Source organism: Ciconia boyciana, chromosome 18 (assembly GCF_034638445.1).
Source record: "Ciconia boyciana chromosome 18, ASM3463844v1, whole genome shotgun sequence".
In the NCBI taxonomy this organism is placed as follows: Eukaryota; Metazoa; Chordata; class Aves; order Ciconiiformes; family Ciconiidae; genus Ciconia; species Ciconia boyciana.
In genome coordinates, this window is record NC_132951.1 from 6031814 (window position 1) to 6051499 (window position 19686).

Genomic DNA, 19686 nt, shown 5'->3' on the forward strand with positions numbered 1-19686 from the left:
CTAAATCAGCCTTATATCAAACCCAACCTCAATACAATATTTTCAAGAAGTGTGTTTAAAAATACAACAAACAGATTTGATTTTGTTACAGTCCCATGCCACTCATCAACCAAACACTGTCGTGTTTTTGTTCACACATGAAAACCAAAATGAGAAATTGAATTAGGTAAAATTTAACCTATCCTCCTGGCTGCAACTGGTTTTCCATGCAACTAATGGACCTTTCATCGTTTAAGTGGTTATGTTTGAGGTTTCATAGTCTATTACAGTAAAGAAACTTTCAGCTTTCCCCTCATGTTCTCAACAGCTTCCCATACAACTAAGATAACAAGAGCAGGGTTAAATCCTCCAGTGATATCACCATCATCTCCTTAATCCTTTCAGAAGCTCCAGCGAGGCCGTAGGACATGCATGGGAATGGACTGGCCATCACACGCTGCTCAGGGGGATCCAGGAGCAATGATCCCTAGTTTCTGACCCTTGACGCAAACCTCCTCATGGACTGCCAAGCTTAAGTGGTTTCTATCAAAATTAACAAATCCACATGTAAAAACTTGTTATCTTCTTAAGGGTAATGCAAGCACATGGTTTTCACTTGTGCCCTTGGAGTACAGAGGTTTGGGGCAAGCCACTACTCCTCTTTTGAAGAGTCCTCAACAGCACTTTCAACCTCACAGTCATTTTAATAAGAACGCTGACTAGGAATACCACGTGGGGACCTCAACTTTAGAAAGAAAGAACAGAAAATCCTACTTTTTCTGAACTTTTTTTTTCTCTCCAGATGAGTATAGATTCTCGCTTCTCGCCCTGCTCTCCAAGACATCCACAGTCAATTACGGTAGGTCCTGGGCTGCCTATGTCCTAACCGACTGTCACAGCATTAGAGATGCAGTTGCCACATTTGTTCACCTTTAACATGCGACTTGGATGCTGGCTTTGGTTTTGCCCCATGCTGAGCTGAGAAATGAGACTGAGCTACTTTGATAGAAGATCGTTTAAAAGTTGTTTCAATGCTCATTTCCCATCCCATCGTAAAAAATAAATATGCAACCACAGCCTCAGGGAAGCAGAAGGTGGAAATACTGCAATATTTATTGTGTCAATGATCATGTTCTTAACTCGATACTGCCTATATGGCGCAAGTCAAACTATGCTCTAATCCTATTATGCAACTGCATTGCAAATTGGGGGGGGGGGGGGGGGGAGTGGTTGTAACACACACAAAAGAGAAAACTTGCAAAAACAGTCAGGGTAACACCCTTGTAACATCATCCTTCAGCATTCATTCCTGTAGGGAAGAGAGGCCCCAGATGCTCTGCCTATTCTCCCAGGGCTGTGTTGAAAGATCCAACGGCACAGAAAGGAGGCCCAGCACGGCTCTGAGCTCCTCCTCAACAGGCAGCCTGGCCTTGCCTGAGCGATACCAGAGGCAGGGGACACAAATAGAAGTTTTATAGACCTAAAAGATCACAGAAGAATTCAGTCGCATAGGAAAGATCAAAATTATTTATATGCATCCGCCCACCATTAGGTTTCTAAAACTTTAAATAAATAAAAAGTCCCATGGAAACTGTTCTTTGATTGTGCATCTGATGAATACAGACTCTTGATCCGAAATTTCTTCAAATGGGTTTGCCACGACAAGCCATTTGTAGATTTTGAGATTCCTAACCTATGAACTTCCGAGGACCATTTCTCCACTGAATATTCGAGAGTTGAGCAACAGCGACTTGCGATAGGCCCCGGGAAATCAGCTGCTGCCTTTCGTGCCTCTGATCTGATGAGTTAGCACAGTCCTCTTGGCATGCGGATTATTTTTACTGAAGCAACATCCAGCAACACAAAAGAAGTTGAAGAAGCCTGGAGTGCCCCGGCGGGATGGACACAGCCCCGCTAGCACCGTGAAGGGGCCGGGGCTGCACGGGGACACCCGTAACGCTGCTCCGCGGCGGGGTGCGAAGCCACGCCGGGGTGAAGAACTTGCTCGAGGTCACTCCAAGCAAGACCTCAGCCCAAAGTCCCCCAGCCCAGCACAGTGCCTCTGTCACCAAGGCTTTCAGTCTGAACTAGTCGGGTCCATATGTTTATCGTCTCAGTGTCTACAAATAACCATGGGTGTGACTCAAAAATCACCTTTTAAAAGCAAACACTCAAGAAAATTCAGTTAAATGAATGCCTGTGGAAAGCAAACTCACAAGGGGATAACCAAAATGAACTAAGAGATTACGTATTAACGCATGCTGAAAATATTTTACTGATGGACTCATCTAAATTTTCTTCCTGAGCCTGGAGTTAGTTTTACCATCCTCCTCTCACGTCCAAAATAAGGGAGATCCTTCCCTGGGCAAAAAAAAAAAATAAAGCTGAGGCCCGAAGATACGGCTTTGTTTATGGGCTCGGCAATAAGATCACTTGACATTTTACAACCATAAATGGTAGAGCCGCGCTCCCTTTGTATACTGCAGTTAATGAAAGTCACCTGGGGTCTGGATGCCGCGTACCCCGCTCGGTTCCCTCGCCCCCGCATGCGAAAGCCCAGCCTAAAGCTGGCCAGGACCAAACATCTCCCCAAGCCTGGCCCCAACTTGCAAGCGAGGGCTAAAACTCCTGTCCGGGATGGCAGCACGTCCCGACCCCGGCCCCCTTGGGTACTCACCTTCCAGGTAGCAGCTGGAGGAGGAGGAAAGCCCTTTCTTTGATTTGCAACCCACCAATTTCAAGCAAATCTCCAACATTTTCATTTGTTAGAGTTTGGCTTCGGCTGTCTGGTTTCCCTTCCCCCCCTTTCAGCTTCTTCTCGCGCTGTCGGATTATCCGGTAAAAGTCTAAAAAAAGTCTAAAAAAATCCGGTGAGAGTCTAAAAAAATCCAGGAAAAGTCTAAAACAAAATATCCAGGAAAAGTCTAAGAAATCCAGCGCTCTGAAAACCATTACAAGGGCGAGCCCGAGAGGCGGAAAATCCTGGGGCCCCGCATCTCCTCTCCCGGGGAGTTAACTCCAGCCATCTTCCCTCCTTCCCAACTCTTTTGGCGGGAGAGGGGCGGGGAGGGGAAGGGGAAGGAAAGTAAAAAAGAAGAAAAGCCAACCAAGTTGGGCAGAGTCACTTCTGCCCGCAGTTTGCGGCAGCTGCCCGCATGCCGCCGGGCGCTGGGTGCAGGCAGGGCTGCTGGGGCTCCGCTGCCAACAAAGGGCCCCCTTCAGCCGCTGCCTGCCTCCATGACATCAGGCAGGCAAGCAACGCCCTCGCTCCTTAACCCTCCTCCTGCCTGCACCCTGCCTGCCTCCTCTCCCAACACGAGAGAGGCGAGGGTGAAAATCAACAAGTTTCCCCTGCCTGGGAGAGCTCTCCTTGGTTTGGGAAGGAGGGAAAGGCAGGATTAAGGAATAAGGCTGCTGCTTTGGTGCTTGTGGTGCTTTCTGCGTGGCTCTGGTAAACCAAGTGGATTGTAGGCAATAGTCAAAGTCTTAAAAGCATGTCATTTCACAGCGTTGTTAAGGGGACTGTGTTTGAATACTGCGCCTTGTAACAGGGAGAAGCAAACTGCAAGCTATGCCCATTTGTAAATCAGCACAATAACCGCAGGGGAGCTGAGGTCCTTCTCCAAAAGGTGCTGTCTTAGCATCTCTGTGATAATTACAGGCAAACAGATTCAAATCTCAGCTGATGCAATTACACTCGCAGGGTACTGCTCCTCTTGCACAAGGGGCCAAAAGTTTTCACTCTCCCACCACCTACTATCCTTTTCCCCTACAAACTGTGCCTTTCCCTTGCAGGTTTCTCAAGGCTCCTTCTTAATTACTGCTCTCCAGTTTTGCATTTTTTATACATTACTTTCTAGCGTTATTGCGTGTCTCCTTTTTAAAACAACCATCACTTTTGTTATATATATGTACATTCTATATCTGTGTATATATATTTTTATATATATATATATATATACACATAGACAAAGGAGATAGCAAATTGGGTGTGTGTACAATTGCATTTTTTTGCCACTCAAAAATTCCCTTTCATTTCCCAAACCTTGGGGTGCTTTTGCTGCTCGGAGCAAAAGGTGCTCAAGGGTGCAGAGTTCATCAGGGTGCAAAACAGAGAGGCCGGGGAAAACGGCCTGGGAAGCCGAGCCTATCGCAAACTCCACCGCAACATGTGGAGCACTTGGTGTGTCACACACAGGATCAGCAACGCAGCAAATCTTCATTTTTGTCCCTGAAAACTTCCCTCCACATCTGACAGTTTATTTTGGCAAGGTTACTGACTAGCTAGTGCTCTTTTGCCCTCCAACGTTTTCAAACATTTAATACTTTAGGGGAAACTCTGCATGCTTCCAGCATCTGAGGACCATGCTTCCGAAACAGCAAACATTGCTCAGACTCTTTAAACATTATTTTACAGCATTACTTTGCCTCAGTCTTCTGATCCATAGGGTGTATGCGTGAAAGACAGCTTGGAAAGAAATCCTCGGTCTCTCAACCCATACTGAACTGCAATAATAGCATTTGCATTTTTTTAAATACCACAAGTCACATAATTTCTAACAGAGAAATAATCACGGTAAGGACAGTGTGATGTTCAAAGTGCTTTCAGGCTTTGTCTCAGAAAAGATGAGCATGGATATCCCCATTTAATAGGTGAGGAAACAGTGAGAGAACTTAAACATTTCCTCAACTTACACAGTCCAGCAAAGAGATGAGGCTACAGATCCAATCCCCCACCCCTGGCAGCCTGCACGTGCATTAGAACAGCGATGCAGTTCTCCCCACGCTCTCCCTTCCTCCCTCCACTTCTGCAGGAGGATTTCTATTGTATGGAAGCACAAGAGTTTCAAGAGGAACCAACACCTATCTACTTGTTCCCTGCCCGCCTAACTTCAGATGAGACTGCAACAGAGAACTTGTGCAGAACTGCACTGAAGGAAAAAAAAAAAAAAAAAAAAGAGTTAAAAGCAGATTTGGAGGAGAAAGGTTATATAAATCACAGGAGGAGCTCAGTCATCACGTGTTTAGGCCCAGTGTCATGTTTAGGGAACTTGGATGAAGTAACATTGTAAGAGCCGAGCAGGCATCTTGCACGCAACTTCTTTTCCATGAGGAGCATCCCTCTCCCGCTTCTCCTTCAGCTGCAGCTGTAGGAATGCCGAGTCCCCATAGCATTCCCCGGCAGTACAAAGGCTGCCCCCCATGAACACCACCCAGCCACTACAATTAAGGTTAATACAATGAGCGCCGGCAGAATTAATGCGGATTACATTCCTGATGAACTCCTGGGGTTCTTATTCCAGAAGAAGAATGCCTCATCTAAAATTAAATTAACCCGCTTGCAGAAGAACCTCACTGTAGGAGAAAGGCATCCACTCGGGGAGTTAAACACAAAGAGCTATCCTGGGATAACTTCCTCTGTAGATAAACAAATTAATTCCCTTTATGTTTCCATACAGACAAGCTTGTGTGGTCCCTCTGCTACAAACTTTATCCTTCAATGTTTCCTCTTTTGTGTCAGGGCAAACTAGGCTGCAAATACTTTGAGCAAATACCCTCTGCCTTTCCTGCATGCCATGAAATTCACTGGTGATACAGAAATAAAAGCCATATTGGTAGTGTCACACAAACTCCACTACTCCTACGGCTGACATCTATTAATCCCTTTCATGTTTGTTTGTCATATACACATCTTAGAATAAAATCAGTCATGAAAAGCGTGCAGACTTTTGGACTACAGTGACTGATGCAACCTTCAACTTAGGCTTTCTGTTGCAGAATGGCAAAACAATTTTGGTTGGGAGCAGACTCGGAAGGTCTCTGTTTCAACCTCCTGCTCAGAGGGCAGCTATCTATCTAGATCAGGTTGTTCCAGGCTTTTTGCAGCTAAACTTTAACCGAGTCTGCTGGGCAGCGTGAAACACTTTTTATCCTCTTACATCTATCCAGCTTTGCCTTGCTGCAAGTTGTAAGTGTTGCTTCTCCTCCTTCTGCTGTGCACCTCGGAGAAAAGTCTCTCTGGTCACCAGTTGGGTGGCTACGAGCACGCTGGGACCGCTTCAGCCCCCTCTTCCCCAACCGGGCGAAGGCAGCTCCCTCGGCCCCGGGGGGCACCGCCTGCTCCAGCCTTGCCAGACTCCCTCCAGCCTGTCAGCCTCTGCTACGGGGAAGGAGGGAGCTGGATGCAGTACTCCAGATGTGGCTTCACAAGCGCCAAAAAGAGGGAAATAATCACTTCCTTCGACCTGCTGGCTCTGCTCTTGCTAATGCAATCCAGTATCCATTAGCCTTTATTGTTCATGCTCATACAAGAGCATCAACCTATTTAGCCAACTGCCTTCATGTTTGAGCTTCTTCTAGCAGGCAGCTATCTATTCTTTACTTTCTTAAAGGTACCCAAAATTTGAGGACAGATTTTTCCAAGAGAATGATCACACACACACACGCACGACAGTGGCAGCAAAAGGACTGGACTCCATGAGCAGAAAGTGAGTTTTGGCATGATCCCATGACGTTAGCAGCTGGAGTGAATTTTGTTGCAATACTATTAAAAACAGCTTGAGTGCTCGTCACCCATTTAAAAGCAGAGCTTAATTTTATTTTAAAATCCTCTTCTGAAACATGGAAAGATAACAGAGTTTGAAGCCCCAAACACTGGGCATTTTTTGATAGCTGTTCAGCTGTTTTGGGATGGAAAAAGTCATTTGAAACAGAAGCAGCACAAACTAGCGGTAAAGCAAACGAGTAAGAAAAAGAGCAAATTCTTGCTTACAGTTGAGTTACCTGTGCCTTATCTTGCTCTTCTTTAAATGCAGCTGAGAATATCCCCACAGGTGTTAAAGACTAACTCAATGCTGGTTGTAAAGCACTTTGCTGTCTCTGGATGTATGGAGCAACGAAATGTAGAATTACATAATTTGTAAGATGCATTTTTCTTAGTAAGTGATAAGGTTACACGTGATTTTGGGCATTCACAGGTCACTGTCTTTATGATTAAAAATAGGTCCATGCCACAGAGCACTGCCATACTACATAGCTCGCTTCCGATGACATCTTTCACATAGTGAAATAACACATTCTAACACCATTACCTGATTAAAAATATATGTGTATATGAAAATGATCAAAGAAGCCTGTCTTGAAATCCATGAATGACCACAGCATGTGCTACAGACACAGCTGTAACAAAGCTGGGCTTTGATCCGACAGCAAATACAGTGTTGCCCATTTTCCTGGGGGCTGGTCTGGCTTTGTCTGACAGATTCCAATTTTCCTTTGGGTTTTCAGCTCCTCCACCATTAAACACCTCCATCCACTCTTACACACAACGTGCCAAACTTTTGGGAAGATACTGGTGTGTATTAGATTGAGAGGACTAGCAGCTTTAAAATCCTGGCTACTAAACTCTACCTTCTTGGCACGTGCAGCACAAAACACTCTCTGGTGGAGTCCTGTAAAACTGTTTGCAATGAATACAACTTTAGTGGGTTGTGCACATTAAGTCATGAGAGCTTTACCATGGTATGGCAAAGAAAGCACGGCAGAATTTGAGTCCAAGATCGGCAGGGTTAGAGCTGAGTGCACATCCCACACCCAGCCCGTTAAAAGCCACCTCAGATTTAAACAACTGTCTCTTGAGTCAATCACCTCTGAGTCTCAACAATTGTTCATTGACACCTTGTAACTACTCCAGAAGACAAATGAAAACAAGTCTTCCAGGATACTCCCAAGTTCTCCGCTTACTTGGCAATGACAGCACTACACAAAAAGGCAATTACGTTTGTGATTTATTTGCAATACCTGTCACGTAACAGGTAGAGGGTGAGAAAAGCCCTTGTTGGTGTTTGCACACAGAATGACTACATTAGCCCCTTAAAACCTTCCAAGTTTGTTCATGCACCTAAGAAGAAAGCCCAAGCGACCAAGATACTGAAGGATCTCTGCATACCGCTTGTTTCAGTGATCACTAGGAATCAGTAAGATAAAGTATACCCGGACAGGACTCAGGTGCTTTTACCGCTCTGCCCAGACACCTTGCTCAGATGAACCTTCGTGCCTTCAGCGATGTGTGATGCCATCCCGAGTTTCTCCAGCACTGCCGTGCCTCAGAACCACACCATCGTTGCCTGCCTTCTTCCAGCTTTTTATGTGGGCATCTCTGCCTTTCCTTTTCCAGTTCATGTACAAAACATTTTTAGAGAGACCAGCATTCTACCTTTCCATTGAAGCTCTTCTCAAAATTCAGCTGACATGTTTACAATAGCTAGTTAAAATAGCATGTTAAAAACAAAAGCCTCTTGCTACTATTCTGACCACTCTACAATAGGCATTATTGTAAATAAAAAAAAAACCTCATACATGAATTTGAACAAAGGCTAGTTAACACCTGAGGGCAAAGAGTGTTTTCCTTCCTTCAGAAACCATCTAGCACAGCGTGAATGGCCCTGCAAGAGCACAGAGAGATATCTGCACATACCATGAAATATTAACACTTCTGGCACTTGGACTTTGCAAGTCCAACTCTCACAGGAAGAAATTTAAAAAAAAAAAAAAAGCCAGGTTACAAAAAGTCCACTGGACACATCAACAGAAAACCAAAAGATTTTGCAATAAAGCATGTGCATTTGTTGTTTTTTCTCCTTGATTTAAACACATGTTTGTTATTTGCAATTTTCATGAGTGAAGGAGGCGGCTAAGAAGTGGTGGGATTTCAGAGATGGGATGTTCAACTATTTGAAATTCCTTTCAAGCAACAGAGCAGAATCCTTCTTTTTAAGGTAGTAACAAGGCAGAGGGTACTACTAAATTCCTGCAGTGGTGGTCTGTCTTCACCATACTCATGTAAAAAAGCAAGATGGCTTGTGAGCTCCACAGAGAATTGCCTGGGGTATTAGCATTTGAAGCCTGCAAGGTTAAATTCAAGTCCAAAGGGGCTCTTCACAAATCACTGAAAAAGTTTTGGGCCTCTTCCATTAAATGCTTTTTGAAACATCTGCAGGCAAAGAAAAAGAAAGAAGCATCTTGCACTTTTCAGATCTGAAAAAAAAAGCAGCTTACCTTAAAGACACAAAAATCACACAAACTCCTACTTACTACAATTACTTAACTTTCATCGTCTGGTTGGTTTATCCAGGTTGCGAAAGAGGGAACAGGGACTGAGAGTTTCTGTGCGATAGGTAGAGTCACATCAGTTTAGGGATCCTACTGAAGTTCGGTATTTTCTGCCAGGCCAGAGCAGAGAGGGCTTACGACAGCCAGGACACAATCAGAAAAGATACATACTTGGAAAGTATCAGAAAATACATTTTATAGAAGTTTCTTTGCCAAATACTGACTCAGATCTTGAGTGGGAGCATTTCCGTATTTCTTTTAAATGAAAAGGCAAGAAATGCAGATTAAAAAGTAAAGTTAAAACAAGAGGTTAAAAGGGGGAGCTCAAAGCTGATAACTGCATGGGCTATCTTGTGTAATTCTGAGCACGTCCGCAGGCAGAGCCGGGAGGACCAGTAAAACGTCTTTTAGTCCTGACAGTAACTAAGTGGTTAATTTCTTCCATTCGAGAGCTGAAAAATCTGCCAAAGCAGAAGACCAGGCCTAAGAGATCAAGTTACACATGAGGAGGGGGTGGAAGGGGAGAAGAAGAAAAGAAAACAAGTATTACTGAACCACTGCTGCATTAGACCCAGCAGGGATTAGGAGGAACATGGAGGAGGCGAGGTTTACCCAGCACTGTCTCCACCGCAGCTGAAGTGCCTGTGAGCACACACGCTTGGTTGTTACCCACACCTTGTCATTCACATTTTGGGAACATCGACCTGTACTGAATGCCTTAACTCTGGCCAATATGAAAAACCTTTTGTGCATCAGCTATTGAATTAATATTTCTGGAAGAGGTGAAACTTCTTTCTTCCACTTGCTCTCTCCACCCAACCTATGCAGTTGCGCTGCGTTTTCTCTCCCAAGTGGAGAGTTTAACTTGGGGCACAGCTCTGTGAACGTGTCCAGCACACTTGCTGCTGCCACAGGGATAGGAATCACCAAAGTACTTGAAAAGCAAAGAAAAAAAAAAATCATGCATAGCAGACACAAATAATCCATCAATAAACCAATAATCCATCAAACCTAGTAGCACTTCAACTCCTTTGCCTTGAAGCTGATCACGCAAAGGAGGTCTCACAGCAGCATTAACATTTTCAAAGCTCTTTCAGGGCAAGCGAGGGCTCCCTACTCAGGCGTACCCTGCTCCTCTAGCCCTCGCTCACCTAAGCTGTTTCAGCATTTAATTCAGCAAAGATTTCTGAAATGCAGAATATTTCTAGTAACACACACAGCAACAGGAGACTAGGATAAATTCAATTGCAAGGATCACTTTTCTCTAGGGATCTAATCCTAAACAGAGTTATGCTTCTGAGTAGTATCAGTATGGATGGTCAGAAACCTTTACAGGATCACAGCATACACCTTTCCTGACACTGTCATGAGCATACTTTAAAAACAAACAAACAAACCGAAAAACCCCACCAAACAAAACCCCCCAAAACCAAACAGAACCTTCCAATCAGGAATTCAAGACTCCGCTAATTCATCCACAGGGGACTACATATTTTTTGAGAAACTAGAAGCCCTTTGTAACTATACAAATATAAAAGCATGTCTGTAAAAGATGCTATCTAAAAGAATCTACAATCACTTGATTTCAATTGCACTGTTTATCCACCCTCAGATTTGCAGGGGAAGTGCCTGGTGCTCCATAGCACTAATTGCTTATTATTCCCAGTATAAGAAATTAAATATATACTCCCAGAAAGGAAAAACTTCCAGTTAATTAGAACTGCCTGCAGCAATGGTTCCCTCCAAACAGTTCAGCATTTTATTTTGTTGTCAGGACACAATATAAGAAGTTTTAAGAGTCCTGCTGGGACTATGACGTAAAGGCAGGACCAGTATTTTCTCTTGTGAAGACTGGGGCCAAGAGGCAGAAACTTCAGACAGAAATAAGCTATTTCACTGTGAAGAAAGGCAAACGTAAAAACGTATATATACACCTCCATCCTGGTCCAACTGGAGCAAGGATGCAGAAAGAGGTATCCATTTTACTCATGCACTGCTGAGCGTAGCCGGACGCGGTTCAAGTGCTAGACCTAGTGCTAGACTTTCACAAGGGTTTAAAACACTGTTTTTCAATTCCTAAACATAAAAACACATTGAAAGAAGCATTTTAATTTGAACTTTTTTGGAAAAGCTAGGAAACATTCCCTCTAAGTTGCACCATTAAGACAAAGCAAAAGTCTGATGCTGAATTCATCGGGGGCAAAAGTTCTTAAATTAAACCCTTTCAGGATGACTTTCCTTGGTATGCTTAGAGTATAATGCTTGTTGTATCTGCATTTAGATTTAGAAAACGGCATGAGACTGTGGAATACCTCCACATTTTCTGCCTTTCCAGGCAAAAGAGGTAAAATAAAGAAGGAAGGTGTAAAAAAAGAAATCAGTGCTACTGATCTCCAGTAACCCCAAACTCTGCCTCTCCATTTATTTTGAGAAATCCAAAGTTCCTTTCTATTCATTCCCTCTTTACCCTACCTGCCCATCAGTAATCAGAGCCATTCACAGAGCAGATATATTACATGTGGTCTGAGGTTTACAGCTGTTGGCGTGAATAAAGATTGTAGATTCTGTCTGCCTACATACCAGACAGAAAATAAAGAAAAGTGCGGAAGTATAAATGAATAGCAACAGTCGGCACTCTATAAGCTATCCAACCCCGCTCCACACTGGCCCTATAGCTGCCACATCTTGCATTTCAGGCTCAGCTGAGTCACTTCACTGTTCACAGGGAGAGAAGTAGATTTTGAAGACTGACAATGCACAAATGATTAAACAAACAAAAAAAATAAGTAAAATACCTGCCACTGCTCTGAAAATTTGCACAATGGAGCACAAGGGCAGGAAGCAGAAAAGTGCTACAGGCAAACATTGAGATTAGTTGGGAAGAGATCATGCTTACACGGAGTGAGGGTCCTCGGCCAGTTAACCCCATCTCAATCCAGAGTGCCCCAGTCGCACCTTTCCCATTTTGTCGCTTTTGTTGGCACCAGTGCTCACACAACCCTGTGGCGACCCAGTTCAAGAATGTGAAGTCTCTCCTCATTACACGTTCATACAAACAACAGTGCCGGCATTATGACGGGGCCAGGAGAGCTGTTTCTTAATTCAAAATACTGAGAAAATCATCTGTACTTGCAAGTACCGAGTTGTATGGACAGATTAATCTTACCGACCTTTCCCACTAAAAGATCTACAAACAAATCCAAAAGAAATAAATGTGAATGTAGGAGTGGACCAGATAGAGATGCATTTCATTAATCATTCAGAGACCATCAAATGGACCACAGAGTCATTCAGCCCTAGGAGACCTGCTTGCACCTGAAATGGAAGTACTTCAGCCAGCCTCGAGTAACTGGCCGTGCTCCAGTCTGGGTCTAGGGAAGGCAATGCCTCAGATTCCTAGAGAGCTGACAGATACCCAGATACGCAACGCTGCTGCAACAGAGACAACGCTCTCTGAAAATACAGCTTTGTGAGAAACCCTTGCTTGGGTAGGAAGTTCCTCTGTAGCTCCCCTGTCAGCCTCTCCTGATTCTGGGGGTGTTCCATGAAGTTCCAGGTAGAAGATACCACCCTGTAATTAAATTCGCAGCTTTTCCTATTTCTGATCGAACTCCAATCCGTATTGAAGTCTCATGTCACTGATATATGGATCAGCTAAACTCCATGTTATTTCTACAGATTGCGAGCCTCTGGAAGAATCTCTTATTGTATTTTCTTGTTCTTACTTTCTCTATGAAGGAAAAGTCATGCAACACTCTCAGTAAAAATAAACAATACCCAACACTTTCTGAAGTTGCATCTCTCTCCCAATATCTTGCAAGAGGAATGGAAAATACCACATATTGCCCAGGTAAGATATGATGGACAGTCCTTCGTTTGACTTTACCAGATGGTATCCGATATAAAAATTTGGGTTTACCTGGGTGATACCTGAAACGTAGTGCAGAAAGCCCATACTTAACTTCACTAGTCCATGGTGTATTCAAGACTCCCTGTGCAATTTCCCCTGCCTGCCCAGCCAAGTTAGATACGTTATATCAAGTTATTACAAGAATAGAGACCAAAGCCTACAAAGTAAGTGAACTAACAAAAGCAGCCTAGAACATGTACCACTAAAGGGGAAGGAAGGCTCTGGCCTGAACCAACAAGAGGTGGGAAAACCCAGAGCGAAAGCCAACTGGTTTTTGTTAGGCCACACATCCCAATTTCCTCCTTTCTCTTGGTTCAGCTCAGTCTTTGCAAGTCTTGCGCCTGGAACATGGCCAGAGGATTTTCACAGGGTGAAAGAGCTGCTGTGTTCCCCTAATCCCTCCCTCCAACACGCACTGCAGTTAGGGTGCCAGGAGAATCTATTTTAAAATTAATCTCAAAGCAGAGGAAGGTTTGGAGAAAGAAACAGGACTAGAAATCTCCAGCAGCTCTGGAGTCAAGGGGGGATGAAGCCAATGCATCACTTCGTATTGCACGGGTAGCAGAAGATATTGGAGAGGTAACAGAAAAGGATTTTAAGCCACGTAACATACCATTTATAAGATCAAGAAAAAGCACAGAGGAAAAACCCCACAGACTATGTGATCTCTCATTTTTTAATTGTACCTAAAGTGTTATATAAAGGATGTCACAACGTCATCGGGAGGATTAGCAGGTTATTGTTTTGGAAAGAGCTGATAATAACTTGGTTCACTTTTGCTTACGCTGTCAACCCCTCAAACAGGGTCTGGATTTTAGAATGAAAATAATTTTAGGAAAAAAATAAATACATTAAGGGAAAATTAACCATTCAGCTTAATCATATGCTCTAGGAACAGACATGCCACGGTTTTATTTCTAACTCTTCTTTAGGTTTCTCCTGTAATTGTAGATAAACCAATTACTCAACTTATGCCTCCATTTTTTCCAAACGTAAAAGATTTTCATGCCACCTGGCTTCTGGACAAGCTAACTACAAATCAGGTCCCAGCCTTGAGCTCCACTATAGGTACTATACAAATGTGAAACCACTATATATATATAGTGTATAGTACTGTATAGTAACACTATAGGTACTATACAAGGTACTATACGAATGTGAAACATTCAGTAACACACCGATACACCACCTTCCAGTTTATAAAACACATTTCTCATGCACTCGCATTCTTTCCATCAAGCGGAGCTGCCTCGCAGCAGAAGGCTATGGCAGAGGGCAGGATATCAAGACTCCTGACGTTGAACTTGATGCAGGCTTTTCACAGCTCGCCCGGGGCGTGTTCAATATCAACAACACATCCTGCTCAATCTGCGAAAAGCCTGCACATGCAGAAATTATAACAGACATGAAAAGGAGCTAGATCCAAGGATAACAGACAAATTTTTTTTCCCCTCGCACAGAAACGCTTCGTTTGTATCCAAGAGAAAGCGAAGATTTTTGTGTGTCGGAGCACCAAGAAGCCTATCCCATGGGGGGGAAACCAGGGGAAAGCAGATATCTCAGATGACAAGCTCTTCCACATAAATGTGCTGGGACTCCCCGAGGTCTCTAACACAGACGGAGGAATAAGAGAAATGTAGTGAGCTCTACAGCCTAACGACAATAGTGCTCCAAACCACTTCAGTCTTGAAAGCTGTGAGGAGTCAACAAAGTTGCAATCCCTTAATTGGAAAATACAAAGGCTTCCACAAATGCTTGTTAACACTGATTACTGCCCTTTTCTGAATCCACTCTCTTCAAGCTTCTTGTAATATCATAAGAAAAAGCAAACATGAACAGCAATGAGGAACAGCCTACTCTGAAACCACTTCCAGGAACAGGGATTGTTTAAACAAAATACATTAAGTGAAACCATCTGTATTAAGGGTCAAACGCCATCTGAGGCTGAATGTGCAAAAATAACCATTTTACAAAATTTGGGCAATTATCCCTTTGTTGTTTTTGTTTTTAATATGAATAATCAGTGGCATGGAGGTGTTACCAAGGGTTTAAGCTTGAGCAAGGAATTTAACTCTGCAGCTCCGGAGCCTACGGTGCCAAGAAAACATTACTATTCATCTTGGTGCTACCCTCTCCGGCGTGCTCAGAGGAAGGTTTTGTCAATCCCACTCACCGAGCATCCTACTACTGAGCAACGTGCGGCCCGGCACAGGGGGTTAGGCAATCGTCCCTGGCTTGCTCCCCGCAGGAGTGGTCCTCCCTAGCACTGCGTCAGTCCCCGGTGCCAGACAGTCAGTTGATCTGAATCACAGGGGATGCTGCTTTCACAAGACTTGCTGGCAAAAGATAGGTGACAGAAGAGGTTCAGGGAAGCAAAAAAGGCAATTTAAAGTTACAGAGCGATCAAAGATGCGTTTTAACCCATTTCAGCAGGGGAAGCTAGTGCTGGAATTCAATAGGATTCAAAGATGGGGGGCCATTGCTACGGATAATAAATATTAAGCTAATATATTCAACATTTACATGAAGCCTGCAAACAGGCACCTTGTAAGAGACTGACACGTTGTACTGTTTCAAATATATGTTGACCCTTTACTGTTTCAAATATATGTTGATCCTTTCCCACCCCAAACAATTCATACAAGTCTCCAACTTATCTGAAACCTAACTTTAATCGGAGCAGCATGGAAACCACAGTGCCTCAAAGCAAAGTGAATGGCAGCAGATCTTGGACACTAAGCTCCTCAAGTATTTACTTAGACAATGTAAATTGTGAACCGGTATCACTATACAAAGGGGGAAAGTGCCACAGAGGGGAACCTGCCCTCAGAGATCCTGCTCACTGCAATGGAGAGAGAACCACTACATCTGAGTATGGTCTTAGTCACCTGCTGTGGATTTGATAACGTCCAATTAACGGCAGAAATATTTCCGTATGTATCACTAGTGAAGTCGGACTGCAATCAAATATTGCAGCTGCAAAGGCAAAAAAAATAATTAATCATTTTTTCCAGAAACCAAGCTGAGGGTGACGATGGAAGGGAAAACTACGATTCATTTGTTTTCAACAAAACTGCCAGCAAGAAGGCCAAAAGAATACCAATTTTTAATTTTTTTTTTTTAATTAACATTTGCTAACATGTAAATACCTGGCAGCTTTTTAAGCAGACAAATATTTAATGGATCCAACATAAATGCAAATGTCAGCTATCAAAAGTCAAATTGCACAGCTATGATGTAATGAAATAGCTTTCCTTTATGAGAATGAGGTCACAGGTTTGAAATATGGCCTTAGGTGTAAAAAAAAAAAAATCTTTCACAGAAGTTGCAAAACTGTAATGCAATTACTTGCCTAAATCTAAAATTTTATAGATATTTAAATTCAACTCTAAAGATATAAATGAGTCATCAATTTGCATAAGCATTACTGGGGACCATATCACTCTTCAATCAAAATGAACTAATGAAGCTTTCATGGTCTGAATATAATAGCTACAGCAAGAGACTTAAAGCTAAACTGTAACATTGAAGTGCATGCACATTACAGTCACAAAACATTTTTATATTCCTGATAATAAAGTGTCAGAATAGCCTATCCACACAGAAGAATACGTAGGTCAGTATACAACCCAACGGAAGCAAGCTCAAGGAATGGGTATATTCAGAGCAAATTAGCAAATACAGGGGAACTGAAGGCCCAGCAAGGAATCCCCTTGCATTTGTTCAAACGATCTGCAGTTTGAAATAAGCTAACCATAGAGAGACAGCAGCAAACCCTGGGAGACAGAAGAGTTTTTATTTAGCTTTGCAGAGCAGGACGAGGCCAGGCTGATGGGACAGATCGTTTCAAACAGTCATTCAAAACGCTTCAGCACCCTGTTAAGTAATGCAGCTATCGAGCCACCCGGGCAGGACTCCTGAGGGAGCCCAGAGACTGAGCTGCCCCGCTCAAAAAAAACCCGAACAAACCGGAAAAGCCAGGTTTTCTCATTTTTCCTTCACCCTTGGCTCTCCAGAAACTGGTTCTTTCATTTCCGGAAAAGTGGCTCTGGAGGATCACCTTAGCTGTAAGGGACACCTAGCTTTGATGCATCTTACTCTGTCCTGCTCAGATAAAAATCAACAAAGTTCAGCACGTGAAGTTGCGTTACAAGTGCTCTGTTCCAGGAGTGAAAAAGCCTACCCAGAGGGGAGATTCGTCAGGGTTTTTTTGCTATGTTCTACTACCTCTGCTGGGAGGAACAGCCTCAGTCTGTTGGCCTTGTAAATGAGGAAAACGGGCTCTCAATTCTGAAAGGGATTCAATAGGGAATATAGGAAGCACAAGACATCATCTTTCACTTCACTGTTATGCCACTGTATGGATACATTTTCCCTCCAGAAATATATCATAAAGATTAATTAATCTGTGGTTTTGAGGTGCACAAATACTACAGTGGTTAGCATCACAGAAAGTTTTCAAATAAAACAACCAATGCAGCAAGAGTATCACAACAGACCTTGGCTATTTCGCCTGTGATAGGAACCAAAAGAAGAGCGCACCTAATCCCTGAAATGACCTCCTGTGAATCAACATTTGGTTTGAAGGAAGGAGGTATCCCATATCTATTTTGTCCCGCTGTGGGCGGACATGAAGAGAAAGAGCAGCGTCCATTAACAGCAAACCTCCCCATGGTGGTGGCACCAGCAAGTGCTTCTAACACCTGCGATCGAGCCGAGATCTGGGCATGGGTTTACAAACCACACGGTGGGTCCTTAACAGGGCCTTGTCTTCCCAGGGCAGATGAAATGGCCCAAGAGCAATTCCAACACAGCTGCACTGCAGCAATAGCATAGCTTGTAATGCTGTAGAAACCATCCCAAATCTGAAGGCGGTTGAAAACGTTGAGGAAAAAGATGAGCAGGGGCCAAACCAAGAGGCTGCCTCCCCCCCGCCTTCCTTCCTGTCCCTCCCAATAAGTTATTCATTAACATACCAAAACACACATATCAATGAAGAATTCATGGAGATTCCCTGAATACCAAAATACTGAGTATAATGGCAAGCAGAACTAGCTTAACACCCTCTTCCAGTTCCACACCCTGCCCCGGGTGGATCACTCTTATAAAGCTCCACTTGTATTTACAGCAGCAAAGTCCTTACTGAACCCCTTCATCACCAATGCCTTCGACGAATGCAGACCACCTCTAAACAGAGCAGCGGCCACAAATGCTGTATCTTTAAATCCATCCCCATTTCATTTTCCAAGTTTCTGTTTGAGCCGTTACAGCTCCCTCAGGACTCCACTGACTCACTGCATTTTCTGGATGACGCAAGCACGCTCCTCTGCACAGCTTCAAAACAGGCTTCAAACATTTCCAGTCAGAAACTGGCCACCAAAGAACCAGATAAATCAGGTGTTCTTCCTGAGCAGGCATCACCCCCGTGAAGCAGGGAGCAAACTTCAGTTCCTATCCTTATTGGAAATGTATTAATCACTGGCACTTCTGCTCCTTGGGAATACTTCTAGGAAAGCTGAAGCTTCCACTCTGAAATCCTGTGGAAGGTAGTTTGCTTCTGACTGACCACCTACGAGAGCTGGCCCACCCAGCTCAGCCCCTTCTCCCTGTCGGTTTGTGGTTCCAGTTCTGTCATTGAGTGTTCATGCAAACCTCTGCTCTCAAGCTGCACCCTTTCAAAGCACCCTGCAAATTTAAAATCCCTCCCAAGTTCTCCACACTGGTTCCCACTTTCTCAATTCTACCTGCCAGCAAGAGCAGGCAGGTAAAGAAAGAGAAAGTCTGTTCCGGGAGGGAACATTTAGGGAATACTCAAACAGGCCAAGCGCTTGTGCCAGTGGGTGGACTCTACGAAGATACCTGAAGCCACCACAGGGACAGATGCATGCAAAAACACTGGACCGGGGAAAGCATCTTCCATGGCTCAAGACTGAACTCTGTATCTCTTCCTTCTGAATCCCTTCACTCAGCTCTTCATGCTCCCCCAATCACTGCAAGTCAGCAAACAGACCTTTTATGTACATTTTTTCATACAGAAATTGTAACAAAAGCAAAATAAACACTGTGCTGCTGACTTGTGTTTGCTGCTTGATAGCAAAGGCAGCTGAAAAATTTTGGTTTCTGCTTGTAGCTTTCAGCTTTTATCCACTCTGAAAGATTTCACTGTGATAAGAGAACTGGAAGTGACATGAAAATGTAAAACTGAATAATGAAGTGGAGAAAAAATTCAGAGAGAAAGATGAGAGTGTCTTGTTTTATCATCTACACTAACATCGATAACACACATCTTAGGAGAAAAAGGCATCCTTGCTCGAGAGCCTGCTTATTCCCTTCAAGCCAGGTTAAGAAAGATAAATGTCTCAGACAAACCTGTTCACACTTCACTCTCTACAGCATGCAACACACAGGAAAAATCTTTTGCTAGCAGAGGGTTCCTGACTATTGGCTTGCAGGCTCAACACAGGCAAGTCACAGTGAAGGCAGCATCACCAGACCTGCACCTAGGCAGGCAAGGGATGTACAGGCAGCACCTAACATTCATTTTCTCACATTGCAGAATAACACAACCGGTGTTGTCACAGATGTTGCAAGACCCGTGACCAAGAACATAGAGCAGACAGGTAGCTTGGAGCCACCAGGAGAAGAGCAGGCAGCAAGCAGGCAGGGGGGCTGGAGCATGTACATGC

At 43.7% G+C, this 19686-nt stretch overlaps 1 protein-coding gene across 3 annotated transcripts in view; it reads right to left on the reverse strand.

Moving 5' to 3' along the window:
• The window catches only part of ABL1 (ABL proto-oncogene 1, non-receptor tyrosine kinase), an 83523-nt gene that overhangs the window by 31093 nt on the left and 32744 nt on the right, over positions 1-19686 (reverse strand). The window contains exons 1-2 of one of the 3 annotated variants that reach the window (XM_072883071.1): positions 3087-3209; positions 2657-2836 (exon numbers count right to left, since the gene is read on the reverse strand). The exons of 1 other annotated variant lie outside the window; for it this stretch is intronic. In XM_072883071.1, coding sequence (XP_072739172.1) covers positions 2657-2741 — 85 coding nt within the window. In that variant the 5' untranslated portion in view covers positions 2742-2836; positions 3087-3209. Of the gene's footprint in view, positions 1-2656; positions 3220-19686 lie in introns of those variants that run through there. One more of the 3 variants, XM_072883072.1, reaches the window with a different exon arrangement.